This window comes from Myodes glareolus, chromosome 8, assembly GCF_982192425.1.
Source record: "Myodes glareolus chromosome 8, mMyoGla1.1, whole genome shotgun sequence".
Classification (NCBI taxonomy): domain Eukaryota; kingdom Metazoa; phylum Chordata; class Mammalia; order Rodentia; family Cricetidae; genus Myodes; species Myodes glareolus.
Genome location: NC_142033.1, coordinates 71,325,614 through 71,345,548, shown reverse-complemented (window position 1 = coordinate 71,345,548; position 19,935 = coordinate 71,325,614). Strand labels below are relative to the sequence as shown.

The 19,935-nt window shown below is 39.7% G+C and overlaps 1 protein-coding gene across 7 annotated transcripts in view; it reads left to right on the top strand.

The window, feature by feature from the left end:
- Positions 1 to 19,935, top strand: part of Grk4 (G protein-coupled receptor kinase 4) — a 79,607-nt gene that overhangs the window by 34,095 nt on the left and 25,577 nt on the right. For all 7 annotated transcript variants that reach the window (XM_085692019.2, XM_085692020.2, XM_048414799.3 and 4 more), the window contains one exon: positions 2,121 to 2,311. In XM_085692019.2, coding sequence (XP_085548145.1) covers positions 2,121 to 2,311 — 191 coding nt within the window. The remainder of the gene's footprint in view (positions 1 to 2,120; positions 2,312 to 19,935) is intronic.

The window sequence follows — 19,935 nt, the reverse complement described above, 5'->3', positions numbered from 1 at the left end:
TTAAATTAAGATTAGAATTAGAGCTAGAGAAAGAAGTAAAGGAGTAAAAGATTGTATTTTTGAACAATGTAATTGTATGTGGAGATACTCCCAGACTTTGTAGATAGCCAACCTAGAATTTAACTAAATGACTAGAAGTGAATCAGCCACAGTTAGGAGGTATGCGTGTGTGCATGTGTCTGTATATCTGTCTGTACATGTTAGTATGTAACAAATACACACCTATATATTTTCTTTTTTTCTTTGTTTTTGCTTTTTTGAGACAAGATTTCTCTGTGTAGCCTTAGAGCCTATCCTGGAACTCACTCTGTAGACAAGACTGACCTCGGACTCAAGGAGATCCACCTGCCTTTGCCTTCCTGGTGCTAGGATTAAAGGTGTGCACCACCAGCTTCTGTCTCCTATGTACACTCAGAGGCCAGAGGAGGATGTCGAGTATCCTACTCTGTTACCCTTCACCTTCTTTTCTTTCTTTCTTTCTTTTTTTTTTTAAAGATTTATTTATTTATTAAGTATACAGTGGTCTGCCTACATATGTCCCTGCAGGCCAGAAGAGGGCACCAGATCTTATTACAGGTGGTTGTCAGCCACCATGTGGTTGCTGGGAATTGAACTCAGGACCTTTGTAAGTACAGCCAGTGCCCTTAACCTCTGAGCCATATTTCCAGCCCCCTTCACTTTATTTTCTTGAGACAGAATCTCTGACTGAACCTGGAATTTGCTGATTTGTTTATTGTTTTTTTTTGTTTGTTTTTTGTTTTTTGTTTTTTTTTTAGCTAGGCTAGCTGGCCAGCAAGCCTCATCAATCCTTCTTTCTCCCCTCTACCCCAGGACTAGGATTACAGGTATTCATAGCCATGCCCAACTTTTTTTTTTCTTTTTAAACTGGGGTCAAAACATAGGTCCTCATGTCAACACAGCCAGCACTCTTATCCATTAAACCTTCTCCTCAGCCTGTAAATGAAAAGCATATTAATAACATTTACAATAGCACCAAGAGTCATCACAGTCTAGGCAAAAGTCCTATAAAATATGTATGACTTCTACGGTTAGAACTGTAAGATTTTATTATAAGAAATTAAAGAATGCCTTAACAGAGAGGGACCATGATCCTAGACTGGGTAATTCAATGTTATGAAGATACTAGCTCCTCTCAGTTGATCTAGGGATTAAATGAGTTAAGTATAATCACAACCCAAACCCCAACAGGGTGAGTTCATGTGTGCATGTGTACATTTGTGTTTGGAATGTCATACAAGACAATAGAAAGGTGAAGAAAAACTTACCAGGGTCTGGAAATGTAGCTCTGTGGGAAAGTATCAGCCTAGCAGATATGAGGCACTAGGTCCAACCAATAGGAAGACAACAAAGAGGAAAAGAAATATTATTTTTGACCAGGTGCACCTATAGTCCTAACTAGTCAGAAAACCGAGGCAGGAGGATGGATCACTTGCTCCAAGGAGCTCAATGCCAGCCTGGGCAAATCTCATTTCTTCAAAAAGCTAAACAAAACAAAAAGCATAAAGGCATTTCACAAAAAAGGCTGTGACTGACTAATAAATTAATGAAAAAGTATGGGGAATATTCATTGCAAGTTAAAACCAGAATTACAGTTCAAGGCTAGCCTTGGCTATATAATGAGTCAGAGACCAACCTAGGTTACATAGTAGAACTAGTCTTCCAAAATTAAGGATTTGGGATATGGTTCAGCATCACAAAACAACAAAATGACACAATCAGCAGCCATTATACCCTGACCATCCTGGCTTGGACCAAAAAGATCAGCATCACCAAATGTTGGAGGAGTGTGGAGCAACAAGATCTTGCCAGAACTGTTGAATGCAGGTGCTCCAGAAGTTCTTAGTGTCACACAGTCAGATCATAGTGTGAAGAAGTCACTTTCCATGAAGAGTTGCACTGAGCTATTTGTTAAATAAAGGCCCAGAGACATGGTGTGTAGTGTGTAGTTCTCTGAAGCACATAGTGTTTGGGTGTTCTAATTACAAATTTTACAGATAATTCAGATTATTGTTAGCAAATACAGTAAGTTAAGAGTGAACAAGCAGATTTTTTGTGTGTGTGTGTGTGTACCTTTTTTTTTATGATGCTGTTGTCTTTAGGTTAGTTTAGCCTACACTTATGAAACCAAGGATGCCTTGTGTTTGGTGCTAACCATTATGAATGGAGGGGATTTGAAGTACCACATTTACAACCTGGGCAATCCTGGCTTTGAGGAGCCGAGAGCTGTGTTCTATGCTGCAGAGCTGTGCTGTGGCTTGGAAGATTTACAGAGGGAAAGAATTGTATACAGGTAAGAATTGTGTGACTTGACAGAGCCTGTGAGTGTTGAAACCTTCCACTGGGAGCTTCCTCTGACTTACACTGCCTGTCATGGGATGGAAAAGGGAAAACAGGGAGGCTTTGGGTGGCATTCTGAGGGGTTGAGGTTCTCGCTTAAACTGTAGGACACAGCCAGTCAGAAGTATACCTTGGTTTCCTTCTTAGTTTATCTTTATGCTTCTAAGAAATTGTCCTTTTGAAGCAGAACCTTTTTTCTTAAGCTGATCAGATAGCCAGTGCTATTTGTGTAAGCATGAGAAAGCCTGTTTCTAGAATTCTGAGATATTTGACAACTCATAATATTCATAATATTCCAAGAAAACAACATGATTAAGTATATTAAAAATGTTTTCCTGCCAGGTGGTGGTGGTACATGCCTTTGATCACAGCACTCTGGAGGCAGAGGCAGGTGGATCTTTGTGAATTCAAGGCCAGCTTGGTCTAGTGAGTGAGTTCCAGGATAGCCGAGTCTGCACAGAAAATCCCTGTCTCAGGAAAAAAACGTTTTCTTTTCATCTTAGAATTCATTAAGAAAACCAAATTAAGCTTTGTAGTTAGAAGTAGCTTAGTATAATCAGTATATTTAAAATTTGAAAACAGTTCATCTCTCTTAGATACTGGAGTTGTTATAAAATGAATCTCATATTGATCACTCTCCCTGGAGACTTTTATTTTCTCTTCCAGAGATTTACTTGCCAATCAATCCATAAGAAGAGTTTCTTTCCCTTTAAAAAATGTTTTTGTGCGGGGCTGGAGAGATGGCTCAGTGGTTAAGAGCATTGCCTGCTCTTCCAAAGGTCCTGAGTTCAATTCCCAGCAACCACATGGTGGCTCACAACCATCTGTAATGAGACCTGGTGCCCTCTTCAGGCATACACATAGACAGAATACTGTATACATAATAAATAAATAAATATTTAAAAAACTGTTTTTGTGCATATGTTTATGCATGTGTGCATGTTTGCAGAAGCACATTTGACAAGGACAAGGACATCTCTGTGTGTCAGTTTTCACCTTTCAGTTTGTTTGAAATAGGGACTTGCTGTGATAGCTGGCCTGTGAGTTTCTGGGAATTCTCTTGTCTCGGCTTCTCATCTCACCAGGATTATAGATGCTACATCACCTGACTTTACATGGGTTCTGGGTACTCAAACTCAAGCACGCATGCACAACAAGTATGTTTATCCACTGAGCCATTTCTCCAGCCTCCTAATGAGAATTCCTAGTCTTGTGCCTTTTTTAAACTATAAAATTCCAGAGGGATCTATGTAGCTCTTGCTCTCATCTTCATTCAGTTGGTCATCGCTTTACTTTAGATTTTCTCCATCAGTTTCTATTTTCCATGGTAAGCAGCTTAGTCCATGTCTTTTTCTTGTCAGCAAACTGACAGAGACTTGAATAGATTTCCATACTGCCTATGTTGACCCAGTGCATTTTCCAGAAGATCCTGATAAGACATGTTTAAATGTAGATCTGACCCCATTTCATCTTCCTCTGGTATGGGACCCTTGTTCACCAGATGTTCAGATACTTAAGTACTTAGCATCTTACTAACTTCTCCATCCTTGTTTCCTGATGGCCCACATCAATCTCCTCAGCCCTTGTTATACAAGTGTATTTGTGGTTTCCAGAACATCTAAGAAGTCTTTATAACTCTAGTCTTGGCAGTAAGCCCTTCTGTGGATGCCTTCCCATCGATAAGAGGACTAATGCTTATTTTTCCTGAGTTATTCCAGTAATGTCCCTGTCTTAGTCACTGTTCTATTGCTGTGAATAGACATAATGCTCAAGGTAACTCTTATAAAGAAAAGCACCTAACCGGGGGCTTGTTTACAGTTTCAGAGGTTTAGTCCATTATCATCATAGTGGGGAGCATGGCGCTCCAGACTGGAGCTGGAACAGTAACTGAGAGCTACAGTCTGATCTGTAGGCAGAGAGACTAGGCCTGACATGGGCTTTTGAAACCACAAAGCCCACCCTATGACATACTTCCTCCAACAAGGCCATAACTTCTAATCCTTCTTTCAAAAAGTTCCACTCTCTGGTGACTAAACATTCAAATATTTGAGTCTATCTATAGGGCTAATTCTTGTTCAAACCACCACATCCTCTCCCTAGCAGTATGAGTGCTGTCCCTCCAGCATCTCTATAGTGCTCAGGGGGGCAACTCTCCCCCAGAGTTGGTCACATCAGACTGTGAGTTTCTCAAGAGTCCCTGATCTTGTTCATGCTACAATAATTGACCTTCAGGTTTTTTTTTCTATTGTCTCCCATAGACCAGACACCACTGATATAGCCTTACCTTCAGTTACTGAGAAAGGGGAAGATTACTTCTCTGACCATGATTCCTTAGAGGCAAAGGTGCCACATCCTAATTGAACTTAACTTTTTTGCTGTTATTTAGAGGTAGACTCAGGTCACACTGATTTGATTCTGATTACTCCTAGAGTAAAAAGGGATTTCAACTAAGATCTACCTGCTTGCCTTCAACCTCATGGTGAATTCTTGGGTTGTCTGGAGAAGTCTTCATTTTCTTAATCCAGTGGCTACTTGGATTTCAGGTAGCACCATAGAGAAGGTATGATTGGGGCTTTCCATGAGAACTGGTATGTGTCTCCCTCCCTTTGTATCCACAGTGCTTACCTTCAGTGGTGCCCTGAGTGTTTTGTGAACAAATGACTTTGAGCTTCTAAACGTGGCCCTCTCTTCTGTTTAAACATTGGCATACCTCAAGGAAAAGGTGTTGGTTTATTTTTAATGTCTTTTTTCTGTTTTCATAGATTGACACTTAGTAATTCTTACTAAGCCACATGCCAGAGAGGAGGTTTTGTTTTATTTGAGATAGAATCTTACTATGTAACCTTGATTGCCATGGAACTTGTTATGTAGACCAGGCTGACTTCAAATTCATAGAGCTCTTCCTGTCTCCACCTCTGCTAGGATTAAAGGTGTTTAGCACCACTAGAAATGGACTTTATTAAAACCATGAACTAGAGAGACAATATGGGTTAAAATTTTTGAATTTTCAGCATTCTGAAAATCAGCAAAAATGAACTGTGTGAGTAACAAGGCAGGGCTTCAATTTATTCTTTGCAGCCAGAATTGAGAACCTAAGTGAGGTGGCATAGTGCTAGGATGTTTTGATTCAAGCAGGTATTGTGACATGCTTGAGTCTTGCCAAGGTGAGCCTTGTTCTTTCCATGAATTTGCCTGGGGTCATCTCCTGAGAATCTATTTAGCAGGCCTGCTTTTAATAAGGCTGAGTAGTGGGAGGAAAAGGGTATCCTCACCAGGATGGAAGGACTTCTGTGAGCATCCTCTTGGAGCCAATGTAACAGTTCACTGAAACCCATGTGTTTGGAAGGAAACAGACAGAAGTAATTGAGGGCCTTCTAGGTCCTATGCTATGTCTGTTGATTTTTATCTTATTTATGTAGATGAAAGGTGAGGATATTAGGAGAACCCATAGTGTCAGAGCCTTTTCGCTCACGTTTTACAGGAATACTCCATCTTTTTCTTTTTCCTCTTTCCAGAGCCCTCTTTTGCTTGTTCAGATAGAATTTCCAAAACAAGAAGTCATCAAAGGTACCTGGTTCAGGATGGTTCAGGAGTGCTGTCAGGTAGTGAGACTGTTGTAATACTCCATAGGTACAAGCAATGAACTACCCAGGCACACAAGTGAAAAACAGGATCCTGGCAATAAAAACTTGCTTGTGTGATCTTTGAGCTGTCATGGTTGGTTTAATACCTCAGATACCTCTGCCTTATAGCATACTATTTATTTAAAATGTTTGACAAAAAAAAAACCCAAGTGAACAAAGTCAATATATGTGTTGGGAGAGTTTTGATAGAAGAGAAATGTATTCTGTATTTTTCCTTCCTCCCTCCCTCCCTCCCTCCCTCCCTCCCTCCCTCCCTCCCTCCCTCCCTCCCTCTTTCTTTCCTTTTTTTCTTCTTTCTCTTTTTTGAGACAGGGTTTCTCTGTGCAACCCTGGCTGTCTTGTAACTTGCTCTGTAGACCAGGCTGGCCTTGTATTCACAGAGACAGAGATTTACTTTCCTCTGCCTCCCAAGTGTGAGATTAAAGGCATGTGCTACCACCACCAAGCTGCAAAAACATTTCTTGATTTAAGAAATAAACTTTCAGGATGTCTCATTTATTAATTGTTGCTCTCAATGTCTGTGCTACTGGTGTTATATTTAGGAAGTGGTCTCTTGTGCCCAGGCGTTCAAGACTATTTCCTACTTTCTCTTCTATCAGGTTCAGTGTGGTTAATTCATTTGAACTTGAGTTTTGTGCATGGTGATAGATATGGATCTATTTGCATTCTTCTTCATGTTGACATCCAGTTATGTCAGTACCATTTATTGAAGATGTTTTCTTTTTTTTTCATTGTATAATTTTAGCTTCTTTGTCAAAAAAATCAGGTGTTCATAGGTGTGTGGATTAATATTAGGGTTCTCGATTCTATTCCATTGGTCCACCAAGCTGTTTTCATTATTGTAATTCTATAATAGAGCTGTGATGCTTCCAGAAGTTCCTTTATTGTTTTGGCTATCCTGGGTTTATTGTTTTTCTATAAGAATTTGAGTATATTTTTTCAAGGTCTATCAAGAATTGTGCTGGGATTTTGATGGGGATTGCATTGAATTTATAGATTGCTTTTGGTAGGGTTGCCATTTTTACTGTGTTGATCCTACCTATCCAAGAACATGGGAGATCTTTGCATTTTTTGATATCTTCTTCAATTTCTTTCTTCAAAGGCTTAAAGTTCTTGTCATACAGGTCTTTCACTTCTTTGGTTAGTGTTACCCCAAGATATTTTATGTTATTTGTGGCTATTGTAAATGGTGATGTTTCTCTGATTTCTTTCTCAACCCCTTTATCATTTGTATATAGGAGGCCTACTGACTTTTTTTTAGTTGATTTTTGTATCCTGCCACATTACTGAACGTGTTTATCAGCTCTGAAACTAAGAAGTTTCTATAAAACAAAGGACACAGTCACTATGACAAAAACGGCAGCCTACAGAATGGGAAAAAAATCTTCACTAACCCCACATCCGACAGAGGACTGCTCTCCAAAATATATAAAGAAATCAAGAAATTAGACATCAAATTATCAAATATTCGAATCAAAAAATGGGGTACAGATCTAAACAGAGAATTCTTAACAGAAGAATTGCAAATGGCCAAAAGACACTTAAGGAATTGCTCAACATCAGAGAAATTAGCCCTCAGGGAAATGCAAATCAAAACGACTCTGTGATACTCTGTGATCGTACACCAGTCAGAATGGCTAAGATAAAAGGCACCAATGATAACTTATGCTGGAGAGGATGCAGAGTAAAGGGAACACTCCTCCATTGCTTATGGAATGCAAACTTATACAGCTACTTTGGAAATCAGTGTGGCAGTTTCTCAGAAAATTGGGAATCAATCTACCTCAAGACCTAGCAATATCACTCTTGGGCATATACCCAATGGATGCACACTCATACCACAAGGAAATTTGCTCAACTGTGTTAATAGCAGCATTATTAATAATAGTCAGAACCTGGAAGTGACATTGATCCCCGTCAACTGAAGAATGGATAAAGAAAATGTGGTACATTTACATAGTGGAGTACTACTCAGTAGTATAAAAAAAACAGTGACATCTTGAAATTTGGATGCAAAAGGATGAAACTAGGAAAAAAAAATCCTGAGAGAGGTGACCCAGACTCAGATAGACAAACATGGTATGTACTCACTCATAAGTAAATCAAAGGCAAAGAAGCCTTTAGTCCAAGATCCCAGAGAAACTAGGTAACAAGGAGAACCCTAAGAGAGATATACATAAATCCCTTGGGAAGAGGAAACATACAAGATCTCCTGAAAACATTGAGAGTATTGTTCCTTGAGGAAGGCTGGAAAGAGATGGGGAGGGGGAAAGGGGAAGGAGGAGGAGAATATATGAGGGAACAGGATGCTCAGAAGGGAGAAGGACAGAGAGGGAGAGAAGAGATATTTTGATTGAGGGAGCCATTAAAGGGCTAGTGAGAAACATGGTACTAAGGAAATTACTAGGAATCCACAGGATGACACCAGCTAAGACTCTAAGCAGCAGTAGAGAGGATGCCTAAACTGTTCTTCCCCTTTAATCAATTTGATGATTACCTTAATTGTCATCATAGAACTTTTATCCAGCAACTGATGGAAGCAGATACAGACATCTACAGCAAAGCACTCGACCAAGCTACCTGGAACAAGTTCAAGAGAGAGAGGTGCAATATATGAGCAGAGGGGTCAAGACCATGATGTTGCTATCTACTGAAACAGCTGATCTGAGCTAGTGATAGCTCCCTGACTCTGGACTGATAGCGGGGGACCTTCTATAGGACCAAACTAGGTCTACTGATTGTAGTGTACAGTTGTGAGGCTTGGGCAATCTGTGGAGACACTGGCAATGAGACCAGGATTTATCCCTAGTTCTTGAACTTGTGTCTTGGAGCACATTTTCTTTGGAGGGATACCTTGCTCAGCTTAGATATATGGGGGAGGGCCTTGGTCTTGCCTTGAAGTGAAGTGTCCGACTTTGTTGATTCCTCTATGGGAAGCCTTACCCTTTCTGAGGAGTGGATGGAAGTGGTGTGGGATGAGGGAAAGGCTGGGGTAGTAGGAGGGGAGGGAGTAGGAATGGGGATAGCTGTGTAAAATGAGAAAATATTGTATTAAAAATTTTAATAAAAAAGTCAACTTTCATTTAAAAATTGAAACAAAAATTACAAAACAATTAGGTATGGTTGTCTAACTCAGTTCTTCACCTCACACTCTTACCAGCGTTCCAGCTGCTTACTATTATGGAGTGTGTCATTACAGGTATGCTTCTGAAGGGTTGAAGGATATATCTTGTCCCTGGACTCTTCCTGTTCAGTTCTCTGCTTTCTGCCTACTCCTCTGTCATAATACTCTACTTACCATGATGTTCTTTCTCATCAAAGTCCTGAAAGCAATGAAGCCAGCGTCTATAAGGCAAAAGAAATCTTTCCTCTTTTCCTTTTTTAAACTGTTTCTCTCAGTATCTGTTACTGAATATTGGCTATTTTTTTCTTTTCTTTCTTTTTTCCTTTCTTCTTCTTCTTTTTTTTTTTTTTGGTGTGTGTGGTGGTGGTGGTACTGGGATTCATTCATACTGAAGGATATGTGCATGCTATAACCTCAAATTTTTACTGGCAACTCTTAAATAGTTGGCACATTTTAAAATTGGGCTATATGTTGTGTTAGTCGAATTTTTCTTTAAATATTCTTTACCCTATCTTTATTGTTCTCCTTTTCCTTTTCTCTCTTCTCCCTTATCTCCATCGTGTGTGTGTGTTTGTGTGTATGTGTATGTATGTACACACAGCGTGCTTGTCTTTATGTGTGTAGGTGTGTGGGGATGTATGTGGAAGCCAGAGTATAATCTCAGGTATTGTTTCTTAACTGTTTCCTTCTGTTTGAGACAGGGTTTCCAAATAGACTAGGGTGACTGGCCACCAAGCTTTAGGGATCTGTCTGTGTGTCTCCCATCTTGATATTGTGGGGATTATAAGCATCCACATACTGTTTTCTTTTTTTTTTTTAGATTTGTTTATTTATTTTATGTGCATTGGTGTTTTGACTGCATGTATGTGTGTGTCAGGGTGTCACACCCCTTGAAACTGGAGTTACAGACAGTTGTAAGCTGCCATATAGGTACTGGGCATTGAACCCGGGTCCTCTGGAACAGCCAGTGCTCTTATCTGCTGAGCCATCTCTCCAGCTCCACATCCTGCTTTCTACTTGAGTTCTGGTGGTCAAATTCAGGATCTCTTGATTGTAAGACAAGCATTTTACAAACTTAGCCATTTCCCAATTCCCTCTTGTTTGGCTTTCCACTTCCTTAATGGTGTCTTTTGAAGTGCAAAAAATTATGAACCAGTTGAGTTTATAAATTTTTTATTTGTCATATTTGGTACCATAACTAATAAATCATTACCTTCTCCATTTTCTCGTGGGCATTTAAATTTTTAATTCTTGCTAACTAATTCTTTAGGATAGCGTGGAATGCAGTAAGAATTTTCAAATATATACCTTAGCATCATGTTTTGAAAGCACTCTCAGTTCCTACTGAATAGCCATGGAACTTTTGTTTAGAACCAATAGATGGAAAGAGGATTTATCTCAAATTTCAAGTTTCTTCATTCTGACTTGTTTTGTCTGTATGTCTGACTTGAGGCCAAATTCACACTGAATTGATTATATTTCTTTTTAAAAAACAAAAACCACTATGACTCGCTTCTGTAAGACAGAGATGGCCGGCCACATGGACTTAGACCACATCTGTTAATGTTGGTGACCAAGGAGGAATTGCTCAACCAGATTTCCAGACCAAATTTGACCTCACAAAGATGAGCCAATGATACCTATGCCCTTTGTTTTCTTTGTTTCCAGGTATTCCTGTAATCAGAAGACAGTCTGCTGTGAACATCAAAACCATGCTGGTGATGAGCAAACTATAACAACAACCATTCACCTGCAGAATATGTAGCATTTTAGAGCAGTTGGGATGTCTTAGTTTCTTTCTCCATTATTGTGATAAAATGCTCTGGCAAATGCAACGTGAGGAAGAAAAAGTTTATTTTACCTCACAGTTCTGGAATGTTACAATCCTTAGCTGGGAAGTTGGAATTTGAGAGAGTTAGTCTCTGCAATTGGTTTTTTTTTTTGGGGGGGGGAGCACCAACCAGCTCCCAAATTATGACAGATACTTATATTAGTTATGAATGCACAGCCTTATACTTGTCCCTGTAGCTCTTATAGCATAACCTGTTTCTCTGTATCTACATTTTTCCTCGGGGCTTTTTACCTTTCATTCTGTATATCCTACTCTGTCTGGCCTCCTGGTGATAGGCTCCTGGGCATCTCCCTCTCTTTCTCCTTCATTCTCTCTTTTCTCTCAAGCCTATATTCCTCTTCCTACTTATTATCTCTGCCTGCCAGCCTCATCTATCCCTCCTGTGCTGAGCTATTGACCACTCAGTCACCTTTTTATTAGCAATCAAGTGCCTTAGGCAGGCAAACCAACACATTTTTACATCATTAAACAAATGCAGCATAAATAAATATAATACATCTTATAGTTAAAATAATAGTTAAACACATCACATAGTTAAAATAATAGTCCACAACATAAACAAATGTAACACGTCTTTACATAGTTAAAATAATATTCCACAACAAGTCGAACTGTAAATGAAGTTAGAAGAAAAGAGGAATGATTACATGCTTGCTGCTTGCGTTTTTCTCTACTTTATAAAGGCCAGAGGTTGTGCTGACCACAGTGGGCAGGTCTTCCCATTTCAATGAATGAAATCTAGATAAATTCTGGCAGATATGGTCAGAGGACTACTTCCAAGGTTTTCTTGATATTGTAAAGTTGACGATAAATGCTGACTATCACAGCATACATTGTCATTTTATCTTCCCAATATGATGACATTCATTCACAGAGAGTAATGAGGGAGGAATATGTGTTCAAGAGGCTCTGGTCCTTTCTCTAACAGAAGAAAACCGAAGTCTTGACTGATAGTTTCAATGGAGTGTTATATTTTACTTATCCTTTATTAAATATGGTGTAGACCATGAGATTTGGAATGCTGTAGTTTTAAGCAATCCAGAGAAAATGCTATTATAAAGTTACTAAGGAAATATGTGTTTAGCTGTTCATTGGATCTCTTTGTCTTGTGAATGAGTTGTGGATTGAAAAATCTAGTCTAAACTGTGAGACCCTGTCTCCAAAGAGCAAAACAAAAGGAAAAGGAAGAGGGTGGCGGTAATAGTTTGTGTGGAGGAGAAAAGCAAGGGTAGAGTACAGTTGGATTTACAAGTTTTCCAGTGGTGAGTTTGTCAAATAGGTCTTCAGGCGGTATAGATGACTGTGGTTCTATGTATCCCTGAACTGCATGTTAGGACATACTCTGGGAGATAAGGCAAGAGATATACTCCCCATCCCCCCACCCCTGCCAGCTCATATCCTGCTGATGGAGCAAGGCAGTGACATTGAACAAAAACACATATTAGAATTTATAATGAGTAGTTTAAAAAATAGACTGGATTTTTTATTCTTTCTGAAACTTGTAAGGCTAAGGAAAGAATAACACTTTTTAAATATGTTTATAAGAACTGCTATGATTAGCCATTGGTGGTGGCACACGCCTTTAATCCCATCACTCAGGAAGCAGAGACAAATGGATATCTGTGTGTTCGAAGCCAGCTTAGTCTACAAGAGCTAGTTCCAGGACAGCCAGGCCTGTTACACAGAAAAATTCCTGTCTTGAAGAAGAAGAAAAAAAAAACTGCTGTGAACCATATTCATCTAGGTCAGACTTCAGACTTTCTACTGCTTACTAAATAGTTCTTTATATAATATGATTTGAACATCTCTAGTCCTAATATCTGAAATTTGAAAGGTTCTTAAATCCAACACACACACACACACACACTTTCTCTCTCAGTTGCTCATGAATATAAACTTGTATAAACTTGTGTGTATGTGTATGGGTACACATGTATGTATAGGTACATGTTCATGTGTTTACACATGCATGTGGAGGCCCCAAGCTGACATTGGTTGTATTTCTTAATCACTATTTATTTATTGCAGCAAGGTCTTGGTGAATTCAGAGCTCACCAGTTCCAGGTAGTCTAGCTAACATCTTGCCCAAGGTACAGGTATCCTGTCTCTGCCTCTTGAGTTCTGGGATTACAGGCTGCTGTCATATCTTTACTTTTTTGGGGGAGGGGTGGTTTCTTATAAATATTTAAAAGGTTTCTATGTGTAACCTTGGCTCTTCTAGAACTAGCTGTACGAACTCCTATGAACACCTGATTTTTGACAAAGAAGCTAAAGTTATACAATGGAAAAAAGAAAGCATATTTAACAAATGGTGCTGGCATAACTGGTTATCAACATGTAGAAGAATGAAAATAGATCCATATCTATCACCATGCAGAAAACTCAAGTCCAAATGGATCAAAGACCTCAACATAAAGCCAACCACACTGAACCTCATAGAAGAGAAAGTGGGAAATACACTTGAACACATTGGCACATGAGACCACTTCCTAAATATAACTCTAGCAGCACAGACACTGAGAGAAACAATTAATAAATGGGACCTCCTGAAACTGAAAAGCTTCTCTAAAGCAAAGGACATGGTCAACAAGACAAAACAGTAGCCTTCAGAATGGGAAAAAAAGTTTTTACCAACCCCACATTAGACAGAGGTCTGATCTCCAAAATATACAAAGAACTCAAGAAATTGGTCATTAAAAGAACAAATAATCCAATAAAAAAAAATGACTACAGACCTAAACAGAGAACTCTCAATAGAGGAATCTAAAATGACTGAGAGACACTTAAGGAAGTGTTCAACATCCTTAGTCATCAGAGAAATGCAAATTGAAACAACTCTGAGATTCCATCTTACACCTGTAGGAATGGCCAAGATCAAAACCACTGATGATAACTTAGAACACTCTTGCATTGCTGGTGGGAGTGCAAATTGGTACAACCCCTTTGAATATCAGTATGGCGATTTCTCTGAACAACCTTTCTCAAGACCTAACAATACCACTTTTGGGTATATACCTAAAGGATACTCAATCATACCACAAGGACATGTGCTCAACTATGTTCATAGCAGCATTGTTTGTCATAGCCAGAACCTGGAAACAACCTAAATCCCCTCAACCGAAGAATGGATAAAGAAAATGTGGTACATTTACACAATGGAGTGCCACACAGCAGAAAACGATAATGACATCTTGAAATTTGCAGGCAAATGGATGGAACTAAAAAACATAATCCAGACCCAGAAAGACAAATATCATGTGTACTCACTCATAAGTGGCTTTAGACATAAAGCAAAGAAAACTAGCCTACAATTGACAATCCCAGAGTATTGCAAAAGGCTGCTTGTTTGTTCCTGGCTGCTCAATCCCAAAATAACCACACAAAAACTGTATTAATTAAATCACTGCTTGGCCTGTTAGCTCCAGCTTCATATTGGCTTGCTCTTACATCTTAATTTAACCCATTTCCATTATTTTATATTTTATCATGAGGGTTGTGGTCTCTTGGCAAAGTTTCAGCTGACAGCTCACATCTTTCCCCTCTGGTGACTACATGGCATCTTGTGACTCTGCCTTCTTTCTTCCAGCATTCAGTTTAGTTTTCCCTGCCTAGCTCTACTCTGCCCTATCACAAGCCAATGCTGATTTTTTATTCATTAACCAATAAAAAGCAACTCATACAGAAGGACTTCCCATATCACCAGAGAACCAAGACAACAAAGAAGACCCTAAGAGAGACATAGAAGACCCTAAGAGAGACATACAGGTGTAGTGAGGAGCTGTGGGCAGGCCAGCTTTTCATCCCACCCGGCTCCCACATGGCTAGCTTAGCCCCGGAAATAACAACACACAACTTGTATTCATTTAAACACTGCCTGGCCCATTATCTCTAGAGAGTTAGTTACTGACTAACTCTCACATCTTGATTAATCCATTTCTAATAATCTGTGTAGCAGATTACCGGAAAAGATTCAGCATGTCTGACCTGGTGGCTGGCTCCATGGCGTCTGCCCCATTGCCCTCTTCTCAGCATTCTGTTCTGTTTATTCTGCCTACCTAATTTTCTGTCCTACCAAAGGCCAAGGCAGTCTCTTTATTAACCAATGAAAATAACATTGAATAGACAGAAAGCCCATCTACATCATACATGGATCTAATCTATATGGGAAATAGAAAAAGACAAGATCTCCTGAGTAAATTGGGAACATCAGGACCATGGGAGAGGGTTAAAGGGGAAGGGAGAGGTAGGTAGGGGAGCAGAGAAAAATGTAGAGCTCAATAAAATCAATTTTTAAAAAAGGTTAAAAAAATTCTTCATGGCAATGAGCCCTTTGCCTTTGCTTTCCTCTCTTACCCCAACTTTTGAATGTTGGTGTCTAGAAGGCAGTAAAGTAATTTTCTAGTGATAAGCATAAGCAAAGCAAAGATCTATTGACATCTACAGAAGAGAAAGCAGATGAACTCCTGGAAAGAGGATTGTATAGTAAGTAGAAGAGTTCTAAAAGTATTTAAGAAGAAAGTTGTTAAAAAAATCATTGGGTGCAACACCTGTGTGTGGCTCACATTTCGATGTTTGGGCAGACATCTTATTTTGCTGAGTGATGTGTCATTTTATATGTGATTTTTTCCCCTTTGGATGGAGCTACCTATGCAGTGCTGCTTAGGCTACTAGGGGCAAACTCCCTGTGATCTGAGCCTGCTCACTGAGATGTAGAGTTCTCTTCAGCAGTGTCACTATTCCCTAAGGCAGATCGAAGCCAGCATTTGTTAAGGTTAATTTGGGTCCTGCTTGGAGATAATAGTAGCCTTGCTCTATGCTTAACTATTATTTGTCTCAGAACAGCATCTATTCCCTTGATGTCTTGAGATTGGAGTACAGATCCTTTTAATCTTGGTCTAAACCTTCCGAGACTACACTAAAGTTCAGTTAATCCAGAGTGCTTGTGCTTCCTTTAGTGTTCTTCCCTTAGTGTCATTCTCAAGTGTGCCCAGCACATTGTTCACAACATGAGTGCAGCAGATCAGCCTTCCCTTTTAGTGGCCCTTGTCTACCCATGTTTAGTGTCATTCCCCAGGAGAGGCTGATGACATACAACTGAGGCATCAATGAAAAATAGAAAACCTTACACAAGGCCATGCTGGGGTGACAAACAGGATAACAAGTGTGGACTAATATGAAGTGTGACAGGTGATAAACAGGTGATCCGTGCTATGAAGCTGCAGGGCGATTGGTAAAGAAAAGTCCCCAGACTATCTTGATACAAAATATATAGCTTTAATAAACAGAAGTAAGACTTACAACAGCTTACACCAGAATCCAACCGATCCATCCAGACACAGGAGCCAGGTGAAAAGAGGGCAAGCAGAGCGCGTTTGCAAGGTTTATAGGCAGGCTTTTGCCTGACGGCGGCACGCCCCGGAAACAGAATATGATTGGCTGAACTCCCCTATCAGTGCTAGTCCAAAGTATTCTCTCTGAAGACTGTCTTCAGTTATGTTATCTCATGATTAGTCAAGATTCAGTAGCAGGTTGGAAAATTGAGTTCAGATAGAAAAGTACTCTTTAAGTGAGCTGGTGTGGTATATGATGAATGTTAATACTCCTGAGAGTGTTAACTCTTAATTTCAATTACATGTATATTGTATGCAAGCCAGCAGGGATCCTACCGTTTCAGCTGTAAAAAATGAATACAAGGTTATTTATCTTTAACTCATGAATATGCCAAATAGTCTATCTTCCTGTTTTAGGATTATGATTAGGTCATCACCAATCAACCTAAAAAAAGCCAAGAGAATGCATCAAATAAACTTGTTCAGAGATCTGGAATGGTCTAACTACTAACAAGGCATATCATATCTCCTTTGTAGGGTAAAAAACAACCAGTCCCTGAGCACAAAACTCTACCCCTAAGAAGGCCTATTTATGTCCCTCTGCCAGTTCAGTTGCTGGCTGTCCTTCACCACCCTGGCAGGGGCAGTCACTTTCCTAGACTCCTCCTTCTTAAAAGAATTTTGGGTGAAGATCTTTTTCTATGGCACAGAAAAGAAGAACCTTTTGCTGAGACTTTTCCTTATGGGGTCTGAACAGAAAAAAACCCAAAGGACCTTTGCTGAGATGTCCCCTTAGGAGGGCTTAGCATAAAAAAAAAAACAACCCTTGCTTAGACATTCCCTTAGGGGAGCTGAGCAGAAAAAAATATAACAACTTTTCTCTAGAGCCAGAGGAGATGGCCACATTTTTTGCAGGGACTTCCCTTTTAGCAGAGTGAAACAGAACATCTTGGGCCAGAGCTGAGCACAGCAGAAATGAAACAGATAGCTCAGCTAAGACCTTCTCTTGAGGGAACAGAGCAGCGCTCAGCTGTAAGGGGTCTCTCTAGGAGCAAGATTGCTACAGCCTGCCTGGAGACCATCCCCCGCCCCCCACCACCACACCCTAGCTGTCAGTATTTCCTGACTTCCTGGGGAGTCAGAATACCTTTCCCTCCAGAGCTGTCCCTTTGCAGCTCCAGAGGTGTAACACATCCTGATGTTGTGTTCAGTGTCCTCTTTGCTATAATATATTGTGCCCAATCTCAGGGATGGTTTGAAAAGAACTATTTACTTTCATCAGAAGCCTGGAAAAATAAAGCTTATGAGGGAAGATTTGAGAAACACCACTTGGTGGTCCAACGCCCGGGTGTTTACTTAACTACACACATTCAATATCATAGCTTGATTCCTAGTATGTGTCTAGTATGTGTCCACTTAATTTTGCAATACTTCAAGTGTATTGCCTTGTCTGTACTTACCCTGGAGAATCTTTGTGAAAATGGCTAGAGACAGAGTATATACAGTTCACAGTCATAACATACAATGGGTATTCAGTGACAGATGGCTAATGTTATTACTTTGGGTTGGGTATTTCCTTATTTAGACCACGGACCGCAGTATGTCAAGCATTTAGATTTCAGATTTTTGATGAGTGTTCAGAATGTAAATATTGTTATAGTTTATTTTCTGTCACCGTGATAAAATACTCTGGCCAGTAATCTTGGGAAGGAAAGAATTTGGTGTACACTTTGAAGTCACAGTCCACCACTTACAGCTCTTGGGGCAGGACTGAAGCAGAGACTATAAAGGTTTTGTAGTAGTATTTTCTCATCAGGACTGCTATCTTGCAAATAATGACATGGAAACTTCTTATTAATTGTGAAAGCTTGACTTTAGCTCAGTCTTTTTCCTAACTAGCGTTTATAACTTAACCCATATTTTTTAATTTACATTCTGCCACGTGGCTCAGTTATTTCTCTTCTGTACCATATGTCTGACTTAGCCCGAGTCTCACTGGTGTCTCCATCTTTCTACTTCCCAGAGTTCTCTATCTCTGCCCAGAAGTCATGTATTCTCTCCTGCCTAGCTATTGGCTGTTCAGCTCTTTATTATGTCAATCACAGCAATATATCTTCTTACTGTGTACAAATATCCCACAACAATGTTTTTTGGTTTTTTAAAAAGATTAATGGTAGTTTTATTTTATTTTTTATAATAGGAGATTTCACATCATATGTCCCTATCTTATTCACTATCCCCCTGCCCATCCTTGTGACCTCTTCCCCTGAGCAAACAAACAAACAAACAAACAAAAAAGGCCAATTTGTTTTATCTGTATACTCACTGGGGTGTGGTCAAATCATCAGTGCTTGCCTTAGTCCTTCTCCTCCCACACCCTAAAGGAAGCTGTCTCTTGTGAATAGTGACACTTAATCATCCTTTCACAGTTTTGAAGAGTTCCTGTTTCAGCCATTACTATTTCGGTCTGTGGAGGGGCATTGGGGTGGAATTAAGGATTGTCATAGAAGATGTTTATTGGCTGACAGTAGTATCTTCAGTTGATCATATAGCTGGGCTAGTTAGAAGGCTAGCTTCTAACACTTTAGTGAAGCTGTAGATCACAAAGGAGCAGGCAGAAATGTACGTCTGAGTCAGCAGGATTCAGGGTAGGCCTGAGATTTTCATCATAACCAGAGTCATAGTGATGGCAGGTCACATTTGAGCAGAGCGGTTTGAGTGGGGTGCTCTGAGACATGTGAGATGGGAGGTGACTGGAAAGGATAAAAAAAAAAATCAATGAGATTGTGAAAATTTCATGCCAAGAATAGGTTACTTTTTAATAATGTTTAATAGGGTTGTCTTTTTTATTATTACCAGATGAATAGTGTGGAAAAACAAAAATGCTCACTGTTCTTGTACCTAGATAATAAATTCATATGTGCCCACTGGCAAACAGCCCCTGTCAGGAGCCCCTGCCAGGCCACATGGTTTCCCTACCTGCTCCCTTCCCTGGCCCTTCTGTCCTGACAGCAGTGACATCCATTATGAGCCTCCTGAGCAGATAGCAGGGACCAGCTGCATGCTGCTGGCAGGTGCTCGCTTTGGATCTCTGGGATTTTCCTGTGTTGGTCCTCTGTCTCATCTTGCTGTTATGGCATTATTTCTAGGGTATTGTCTTACACTGCTGGCTTCAGATTATCCTCTTCCTGTGCGCTAGTGATGACAGAAGTACCTAGGGAAGATGGTCTGTCCTCAAATGTGGAGTCATATGTATAAAGCCATTGAAAGTATTTTTCATGAAATGTAATTCATTTTAAAATATATTAACATTAAGACAGAATGAGTAATATTCAGTAAGGACTAATTGATTTCCTTACTCCGGGCCTCCTTACAGAATCACTAAAATGTCTTCAACTTGACAGGACTATCTAAAGTTCATTTTATATTTAATATAGGTATGATACTTGCTAAGATGAATTCTTCTGGTTTTTATAGGCATATATTACTATGCCTAGCAAATTTTGTAGAATTCTTGAGCTACCTGTAGTTGTGTCTGAAGCCTGTAACAACTTGGATTGCTCATAGAGAGTGGTTTTTCCTTTCTGCTCTCCTAGCTTCCTCTTTTTGCCATCGAGATATTTATGG